The sequence below is a fragment of the Telopea speciosissima genome, chromosome 9 (assembly GCF_018873765.1).
Source record: "Telopea speciosissima isolate NSW1024214 ecotype Mountain lineage chromosome 9, Tspe_v1, whole genome shotgun sequence".
Classification (NCBI taxonomy): domain Eukaryota; kingdom Viridiplantae; phylum Streptophyta; class Magnoliopsida; order Proteales; family Proteaceae; genus Telopea; species Telopea speciosissima.
In genome coordinates this window covers 5,963,804-5,974,109 of record NC_057924.1, presented here as the reverse complement: position 1 = coordinate 5,974,109, position 10,306 = coordinate 5,963,804, and the positions used below count along the sequence as shown (strand labels likewise).

The 10,306-nt window shown below is 39.3% G+C and overlaps 1 protein-coding gene across 3 annotated transcripts; it reads left to right on the top strand.

Moving 5' to 3' along the window:
* The first annotated feature begins 2,220 nt into the window (after positions 1-2,220).
* On the top strand, positions 2,221-9,558 carry LOC122641045. Of its 3 annotated transcripts, none has more exons than XM_043834366.1 (7): positions 2,221-2,413; positions 3,074-3,201; positions 3,767-3,936; positions 4,804-4,881; positions 7,959-8,103; positions 8,874-9,317; positions 9,418-9,558. In XM_043834366.1, exons 1-6 carry the CDS (start codon positions 2,323-2,325, stop codon positions 9,306-9,308), a joined length of 1,047 nt encoding a protein of 348 aa, XP_043690301.1. In that variant the 5' UTR covers positions 2,221-2,322; the 3' UTR covers positions 9,309-9,317; positions 9,418-9,558. The 3 variants fall into 3 exon arrangements, with proteins under 3 accessions (XP_043690301.1, XP_043690297.1, XP_043690296.1); XM_043834362.1 differs by having other exon boundaries at positions 8,874-9,322; positions 9,423-9,558; XM_043834361.1 differs by having other exon boundaries at positions 8,874-9,558.
* Positions 9,559-10,306: the final 748 nt, after the last annotated feature.

Below are 10,306 nucleotides of genomic sequence, written 5' to 3'. Positions count from 1 at the left end.
TCTCCCTTACTTTGTAATCCAATTGATGGGGTTGAGTTCTCCCAATCTGATTTCAATTTTTGAAACAATGGGTAAGGCTTTAGCGATCATTCTATTCCCTCTTTCTCTCTCCCAGTCCCAATGACCTAAGAACCAACTTTCCTGTATTTTATTTATTCGAATGAAGCTTTGCTGAAGAATACATAAAAATGGTCAGCTCCAGGGGTTTACGGTATGGATAATGGTTTCGGTCTCAGCCGGACACTGATGATACCAACGTGAACCGGCCGTATAAAGGTAAATTAGACCATTTTACCCTCAAATTTGGATATACAAGCGGGAGTGTGGCCTACGCCAGCACTCATATGAATTGATATCTTCCCCCATATGAAAAGATACATCTACCCCTTTGCTTTATGAAAAAAAGAGATAGACACATGGTAGTGTTGGCATAGGTCACACTTCGGATAAAAAACAATTTCCCATAAAAAATCGATTTTTTACCATTTTACTCTTAATAGGTGGATACCAACATCGTCAATTTGTATCAATATTGGTCTTAGATGATATCGATATGTATCCATCAATATGGTGAGAATCTCGTCTGATACAATTCTAATACTTAACACCATGGTTGATTACTCATCAACACAGTTTTAACACACATATGAATTACTTCTAAATTAGATCTAAGTATGTTCATTAAACATTTGTTGCTCATTAGGGAAATGATTCATGACCGAGGGGCATAGCCTCGGGTAGCGCACCCTCTCTTTCTCTCTTTCCCTTAAAATGACCTTTATGCCCTCGATTGATTGATTGATAGGGGCACTCATTGGGTGTTTCCTACCTGCATAGCCTCCGCTGCTGGACGGAAAACACTCTCCAAAATCTGAATTTTCCAAACACTGAATACTTTTTTGAGGGGAAAAAAAAGAAATAAGGCATGCTTTCTAACGAGGGTTGTATTCAGAGTTGTGGGAACTATGATGAGAGACCAGACCTTTCTACTACTGTAGAACTGTCAAGGTTTTTAGCTCGTTAATCTAATTTTAATGGCCTTGGAGTGGCTGGCTCCCTTATTCTAAGAGTCACTTCCCCAAAATACTATGACCTGATCAAGAGAGCCAAAAGCTAGGGTCACCCCCGTCAAAGCTTCTTTGTTCGTGGGGGGGGGGGGGTGGAGGGTGGAGCTTGGCTTGAAGTTCAAGCTCTCATTGAGGCTGGGTAAATAATTGAATCTAATAGCTCCCTCGAGTTCACCAGGACAAAACGAATCAATGAAATTTACTTCGTCATTGCTAAACAAGTCAAAAAAGGACTAGAAACCCCTCAGAGGCACTCAAGGATACCATTCTAATAGGGACTTAAGTACTATATGTTAGGCCAAAATCACCCAAGCCAAACATTGATGAAATTATTTGACCCTCATTTTGGACAAGTCCAAACAGGTCTTAAGAGAGCCAAACTCTGCAAATCAACCAAGCAGTGATTACTAGGGGTGCAAGTTTGGCCCTGTGGACCCTAGCCCGCCCTGAGCCCAAACAGGGCCTGGGCTGATATATCTGATCCTGAGGGTGGGTTAAGACTAGAAATTGCTGGCCCTGAGTCAGGGTTGGGTCGGGTTAGGGTTGAGGCTCGGCCTGAGCCCGGCCCGGCCCAATCCGACCATGTTTTAAATTATACAATAATATATATATATATATATATATATATATATATATATATATATATATATATATATATATATATATATATATATATATATATATATATTGATATACTATAAATATTATAAACTTTAAATATCACACATATTTTTTTTTGGTAAAATGTCACACATTTTGTTATATAATATATTATATATGAAGCTAATAAGTGATAATATATTTTCTTAGTATTATTTTATGTAAAATAGATAATTTTCTCTCAGACCTTGCCCAACTCAGTCTAGTCCATCCATCTCTACCTTCTCCCACTGCATGATTAGGGCCAATCAAGGTCAGCCCGGCCCGACCCTAAGAGTGGGTCAAGGTTGGATTTCCAAGCCCTGAGTCAGGGTCGGGTCGGGCTTGGGCCCAGCTATGGGGAGTCAGGGTTGGGTTGGGGTTTTGAAAATCCCGGTCCTACCCAACCCTGTTGCAGCCCTTACTGATTACTACTGATTGGACATTCTTTGATGGTGCAAGTCCAAACAGACCCTAAAATAAAATCTTGAAAACGGAAAGGGAAATCGAATCCCGTTTCATCTTTCTACCCCTACTCCTCCTTCCTTCTCCTTCTCCTTCACCTTCACCTTCTCACGTTACAGACGATTGTGTCATATTTTTCGATCGATCTCAGATGGAAAAGGCAAAACCCGCGGCCTTAACGTATCCATTGCAGAAGCTGGTTCATAGTGAGAAAGTCAAATTCAAAATCCCTCAACCCTATAGTATGTATCACGCAACCCATCTATGTAGCTCTCTTCCTCTTAATTTACTGCATTCAAACTTGCAGAGAAGCTTAGTTGTAATTTGTTACTCATAGAAGCTCAATTCAAGCACCAATAAGCATATTGTTTATCTCAACCCCCTCCCCTACGAAAATTCGAATTTATTCATCTTTTGTACTCGTGAACATCTTAATTTTGACTTTTCGATCGTTTCAGCTGTTCCTCTCCCCCCCCCCTCTTTCTCCTCTCAATTATTTATTTAATTGATGGGTATTTTACAATTAATATAGCTGCGCTGCTGGATTATACAAGCTTTAGAACCATATGGAAATCGATTGTCTTTGTTTAAAACTTAATTTATCACAATCGTCGGGTCAAGTTCTATCAATTTTAGGGATGATCAATTTCTGTATATGTAGCCATTGCTGGTGTATTTGTAGAGGAGCTTACCATATTTTTGGAATGGTAGGATGAGAGCCCCCACCTACCCACTAATTTGTAAGCATTACTCAGTGAAAGAGTATTAAGGTATAATAATACAAGCACTAACACTATAATAGAAACATCATTAATTTGTCCCCTCACCCTCCTCTTTCTTGTTTAACTTGTGAGATTGTTTGAAGACAAATGAAAGCAACATACTGAGCATGCTCTATGCAGGATCACCCCTTGACAAAGCCAAACCTCGAAGTTTAGTTAGTTTATGTATTGGAGTTCTTGGAGCACATCTTGAAGATATCATATCAGACCTCGGTGAGATTGCTGCAGGCTTTCCTCCACATGTTAAGGTATCGGTTGAAAACTCTCATCTTGGGTTTGGATTTCAGTTATTAATTTCTATTTTGAGTGTATATTGATCTTTTAGTCTTTCTGGAACTTGCGTTTACATTCACATTTGAATTGGGAAATTCTTTTACCTGCTACAATGTAAGATGGACATGGTTTTGCTGTTCTTGGCTGTGGTGATACATATCAACACATATTCACATGTCATGCTGTTGGGCATGCCTTATGTTCTTTTTCTTTATCCTAGCTACCAAATTTAAATAAACCAGCTTATAGCTGTTGCTTGCATATTTCCCTTGTTACACAACTTTGGAACATTTGAAGGATCAATATGGGTGGTTGCCCTGCAAATACTTTTAGTTTGAGTGAATCATAGGCTAAATTGTGATGATAACTATTCACGAGTTTCTTGTGATGAGCTAGAATATCTTGATGAATGTTTCCTGTGGGTGAAAAAAAAAGACATTATGTATTTACCGTTACATAATTTCTCTATTTTTTTTGTGGTGCAATTGGAAATTCTAGTATCTTATTCAAGTGTTTTAAGCTTATACCATTGAATACCAGATGATAATGGCAGCAATCGCTAGGAGACGGAAGTTACTCAATGATGATGTCCTCATTTCATTGGCTGAAAGTTCCTGGGACATCCTAGATGTCTCTGGGTCTGATGTTTCTGACCATGGCCTTGCAAGAGTGGCAGAGAGATGTAAATCTCTGCGAGCTGTGGATATTAGGTGAGTTGGCGGATCTTCATTTTCTTAATTCCTTTTTCAGCTAGGGAGAATCTAAAATATCTTTCCTGTAGAGTTTAGAATCATTAGATTACCAATACACATAGAATGGGTTTGGAGAGGTTAGGCCTACCTTTCAAACGAGTCTTACCTTGGGATATGTTATAATTTATGAATCTTCATAAAAGGTTTCATAAACCCCCCTTCACCTCAACCCCCCAACCCCCTCCCCCCCCCCCCCCCCCCCCAAAAAAAAAGAAGAAAAAAAGAGAGAAGTTCTACAAGATCGGTAGGTTCAGACATGTTGAGCAGCTTGAGCCTGCGTGGTGGGAAAAAGCTCCCTTGGTTTTCCTCTAGTAATTATCTTCCCTAAACAGGGTTGAAAATACTGGACATGACCGAATCCAGCATGAGCACAGCACTTTAATCCTTGTTCAGGTTGGTCATTTTCCTGTGTGTAAATTTTAGGTCAACTCCAAATGAAATGGCAAGTGATTTTCATGTTGAACCTGCCAAACCTGAAATTGAGATATTTAACCTGTTTACTACCCTTTATTAAGATTTCCCCCTTGTTCTGTCTTTTTCATGTCTATCCCTGTTGGGCTAACCGTACATGACCCATTCATTAAATGTGTTGTATTTGGGTTGGGGGTCTCTTTATCTGGTTGTACTTCTGTTTACCCATTTGATCCTTTTAATAAACAAGTTGTGTTCGGGTTGAGTCATTTTGTGTAATACTCATATAATGACACAGCATGAGACTGACACAACTTGACTGATTTCCATCCCTTGTGTGTGTTGTGTGTGCCCTCCTGGCTATTATATGAAGCATCGCATCGTGAAATTTCTGATAGTGTGGTTTTTGTGCAGCTGGTGCAGCAAAATTACTGCACTAGGTGTTTCAGACCTTGTGCAACATTGCCATTCATTGGAGATATTAAGATGTGGGTATGCTTTCTTTCTCAGACTTTAAGTTGCTTGAATATATGTTTACATATTTGGTTATGTTATCTACGGATTTCCTTGGTCAAAACTTTCTAGAACCTGGATTAATGTCCACAAAGCTAGTGAACCCTGAATGTAGAAAGACTAGGCAGGTCTATTGGGTTCTCAACCTTCATATACTTGAAGGTATGTATGTTCTTGAATCAGAACTATTGAGCAGAATCCCAGAATTCAATATACCAACCTAAATCTTAAATATGAGAGTGAAAAACAAGAAGATGATAGCTGTACCTGCAGAGTAGCTACAGCCTGCCAACAACTAGGTTTTTGCATCCATCAAACCATACAATTCCAGCAGGAAGCCAGATATCTTTGTTCGAAATCAAAAACTGAATTACAGAATTCTTATATGGTGGCTATTCACAGAATCCTATTTAGTTTTTACTTCTACTTAGAAAAGATTCTCCTCAAGCAAACCAGCCAATCCTCTGTATGGGGCTTACATGGTGGTTGGAATAGAGACCAAATTTAAAACAGGTCAAGTTATCCTTAAAATCTGGAGTAAGCGGAGTTCTTCCATGGGTGAGTCAATAAACTTCACCTTCATTTGGTGAAGGCCTGAAGGGGCTTTGAAGAAGAGGATGAAAGAGTAAAGAAAAATATTCCTCTGAAGACCCAGGTTTGACTCCAGTTTATCTAACAAGGAATACCACCTCACCCACCCACCCACACACACACAGATGGGGGGGGGGAGAGAGAGGGAGTTGAGAGGGGGGTGGCCATATTATTATTATTGTTATTACTATTATTATTTTCCCTTCCTTGTTGATTGGGTGGTGCAGAGATGATCCATTAATGCTGGGAGAGCATCCAGTGGATCCCTGATTCAGGGCTTTAAATGATGACACCTTGCAGTTGGAGGGTTGATCAAATGCAGATAAAACATTGCAAATCAGATTCCCTTGCTTTTATTACCCCTGTCCCATTGATTGAACTGTCTAGACCCAACTTTTGTCTTACCCCGCGGATACCATGCTGTACGTGCGGTTGGAATACTGCTAGAGGACCAGATGAACAAAATAGATCATATTTAAGAACTAAGGCGGAATTCCTTCTCTGTGTTGAATATCTTTCTCTCATTTCCAGTCTCCTTTAATATTAATATCTTTAAGCCCTTATTTGTTTGAGCTTATCATGGATGAGTTAACCAGAGACATCCAAGATGAGGTTCCTTGGTACATGATTTTTGCTGATGACATTGTTTTGGTGGATGAAACAAAAGCTGGAATTAACACCAAACTTGAGTTATGGAGATCAACCTTGGAATCAAAAGGTTTTAAGATAAGTAGAACGAATATGGAGTGTATGGTGTGTAACTTTAGTAATTCCGGGACAGATAATGAGAGGGTAAAAGTTGATGAGATGGAGATTCCACAAAGTGATCATTTTAGGTTATCTAGGATCAATCATCAGTAAGAAAGGTGACATAAAAAATGATGTCTCATAGAGAATTATAGTAAGATGGATGAAGTGGAAAGATGCATCCTGAGTGTTATGTGATCGGCAGATTCCTATAAAGCTTAAAGGAAAATTTTATAGGATAGTCATAAGACTGGCTATGATGTATGGTGCAAAGTGTTGGGCAATTAAGAAGCGTCATATGGATAAGCTAAGTGTAGCGGAGATGAGGATGTTGAGATGGATGAATGGCAAAACCAGGTAGGATAAAATAAGGAATGATCATATTAGAGCTGATTTGGTAGTAGCCTTGATTCAATATAAGCTTCGAGAAAGTCATTTGAGGTGGCATGGCCATGTTCAACAGAAGACTTCGGATGCTCCAGTTCATAGGAGTGACTTGAATCAGATTGAAGGTATTAAAAGAGCTAAGGGTAGGCCTAAAATGACTATAGGAGAAGTGGTGAGGAAAGAGATGCATAGTCTAGGTCTTGTTTCAAGCATGTCGTCGAATAGAGCTGATTGGAAGGCAAGGATCCATGTAGCCAACCCCAATTAGTTTGTATTAGACTGAGTCATAGTTTTAGTTGTTGTGTTCCTTTTTTTTTCCTTTTTTTTTTATTATTAAATATTTTGTCTTTGCAAGGATCCATGTAGCCGACCCCATTTAGTTGGGATAAGGCTGAGTTTTAGTTATTGTTGTATTGTATTGAATTTAGGGATAAGGACAAAAAAAATGGAATTTCCTTTTTTTCTGCCAAAGGAAATAGAGAAATATTCTAATATGTAATTTTTTTTTTGCTTCGACCCGTGGAAAAGATATACTATGGAGTATTCACCCTAAGGAAATAGAACAAAAACAATTTTTTTTTTTTAGCATTTTCTTTCGGAAAAAAGGGTAAGGAGACAACCTTGAACACTTTACAGCCCCTTGACCATCCTGCATTTAGAAGCAGGGCTGCTCTGATGCTGAACACAATGCAGGGAATGGTGGTCCTTGGATAAGCATGGTCTACTTAGTGTTGTTCTTTATAGACAAGATTAGCCAAAGTTTTATAGTGTAGGATGCCCTGAACGCCATAATACATTTTCCCCTGGGGGGGTTTTCGTTCCCCCCCCCCCCCCCTTGAATTTTTCGAGTTAGGGCACCTTTAACACTATGGCAACCACTCGCTTTGCCCATCAAAAACCGCCTTGCTGCCCTTGACAACTATGATTGAATCTCAAATGACAAAGGCAAAACAAAATAATAATAATAATAATGATGTAGTATTAATAATTAAAAAGAAAAACACACAAGCAGAAATAGGCACCAAGATAACAAAAGGATTCAGTAATAGGTGACCACTAGATACTTCAAGTAATCTTTCATGCAGCATCCATTAACAGTGTTTTACCTTGGTAAGATCCTGGCATCTAATACAGAAATACTTTCCTATTAACTTGTGGAATACATAAAATATGACAATTATCTATCCCCATCAAATAATTCTTATTATTCTTTATTTGTTCAGCTTTCACTAAGATAGTAAGATTCCATTCTGGGCAATTAGTGTGGGCTCTTGTGTTTTCAGTAGGGTACAACTTCATAACAGGCTTTAAACTGCAATTCATGGTTGCAGAGGGAGCCCCAGGAGTGAATTAACTGCACGCAGATGTTTGGGTATCTTGAAGCCGGAACTGAATTCTTTAGAGGAAGAATCTTGGGAGGAACTTGATAGCATGGAAATCGCCAATGGTGCACAGTCACTGCGCTGGCTTGTATGGGTATGTTGTCCTTAATATTCAGACACTTTTCTTTTTTCCTTTTCTGACTCCCTCTTGTGACAACTGTTATGTCATGAAACCGAAGATACTCTTTACTGTAGGCTTTGATATATTACCTTTTATTCGAGATGTCAAGGGATTTGTCTGGACAAAACTGATGCTAGATATAGCACCATGGAATTGGTGAAAGGAAGAACTGCTTCCTCTAAATTTGCCATAAATGCTGTTTTTTGGCCCTTTTATGGATTGTGGAAATTTTGGGCAAAAGGTGTACTCTAACCAAATGCATGGATTCCCGAAGTGCATTTGTGGCATAGTGGGAAGTGCTCGCTCCTTACACCTGTATGGTGGATGCTCTAATCAAAATTTATTTTTTTTAAAACTCGAACAAACTAGCGTTCAAATCTGAGGAAACCAGAACCAGGGTCTTTCGGTTCAACCACCAGTCCAGTTTTAAAAACTGTCGCTCCAATTTACATTGGAGCTCCACACGTATTGGTTGTATATCTCTTTAAATGGCATCCCACTGAATCAAATGTGCATGTGGGGCAGCTGTGTCCTTGTAAAGCATGGTTAAAGTGAAAGGAGAAGGAAAAGAGAAATAGAAATGGATTAGAAGTTAGTTACTGATGCTACTAATTGCGTGACCCTACCAAATACCAGCACATACTTGATTGAATCATCCGTACCGCATTCATCATTACATAAGAGTAGTCCTTTTTAACCACCAGTCTGGGATTCTTATTTATTTCTTTCTTTACTTTCTGTAGCCAAAAATTGATGATGACTCGAGGGAGAGCTTGGCCACTGAATGTCCACGCATAGTAGTGAATCCAAAGCCATCACCTTTTGGTCTCCGAGGGGTTGAAGTTCCTTTTGGTGCATTACCGGATATAGCATTGGATGATCCTATAGTTAAGGACATCGATCCCAGGACTTGGGCAACTTGTGCGGTTGCACCAACTGTGACAATTCCATCTGTTTCTGTTCCCAATGAAATTTTCAGCCGTCCCAATGAAATATCCATGGCTGAAAGGTTCAGGCTTGCATTTGTTGAGAGGGATGCCCGCTTAGCCCCAAAGAGAGCAAAGAATGTGAGGCAACATCGACGGCGTGAAGACAAGGAGAGGGTGACCAAGAGTACCAATGCAAAGTCAATAATTTTGGCTGGTCAACTGAAGAAGTCCCTAAACATTTGGAGCTGATGGCTGGATTCTTTGAACCTCCCTTTTCTCCGTTAAAGATTTGTTCATGCCTTGTGCACAGAAAAAAGTTCATGATGTTGTAAAATTATAATCTGAGAACTAGGAAAGGTCATCCTTGTCTCTTGGTTTTTCTTTGCATTGCTTTTGTATAGATAAAACGATAGCTTGTTGAGTTGATGCATAAACGATGGTGCGAGTGTTGGGATCTTCTTGTACATTTGGCAAAGTTATGATGCATAGTTGCTCAAGGGAGAATGTCCCAAGCGCCAATTGGTATAAAAGTAATATACTCTTTGGTAATTGCAGAAGGTTATGGCTGTTTCAACCTAAGGAGATACCCAAAGAAGTTATACATGTGAGCCAAAGTTATGTGGTTTCGTAGTCCTAACAAGTACTGTTTCTGATTTGGCTTGAAATGTTTGTTGACAATTTCAGATTATAATCTTTTAGCATTGATAATTTGCTGAGCTTCTAAGCCAAGATAGTGGATACTTAAATAATGGAGTATATGACCTCTCCACCAGTATACTACAATTGCGTTATTCTCTCCCTGAGCTGCTGTATAATCACCCATTAGGATCTCAAATTACCAATTCTGTTCCAATTTTTTTTATTCTCTGCAGGAAATTACTTTACCGAGTTGAGACTCCAGACCTAAATATTTAGGGTTGAGGGGGCCGCAATGTTAAATGACAATTTCACCAACATGAGAACCTAAAATTTGGTAGTGCCTTTGGGTTTATTTTATGGATTTGTTCTCTACATCAACCTAATCACATGAGCATCACAGGTACACACACAACGCCACATATGCATATGCTGGTTCCAGCCCTGAGAGGGGGAGTGCACACCTGAGTCTGCTTTTACATGTCTGAGAATTGAGAGGGTGAAATATGAACTATTTGCAGTTCTTTCGAACCACCAGAGAGCCACAGAGCTTGCTTTGAGTCTGACAAATTTGTTACGAGGAACAGGTTATTCTAGAGTTTCAGACCTCT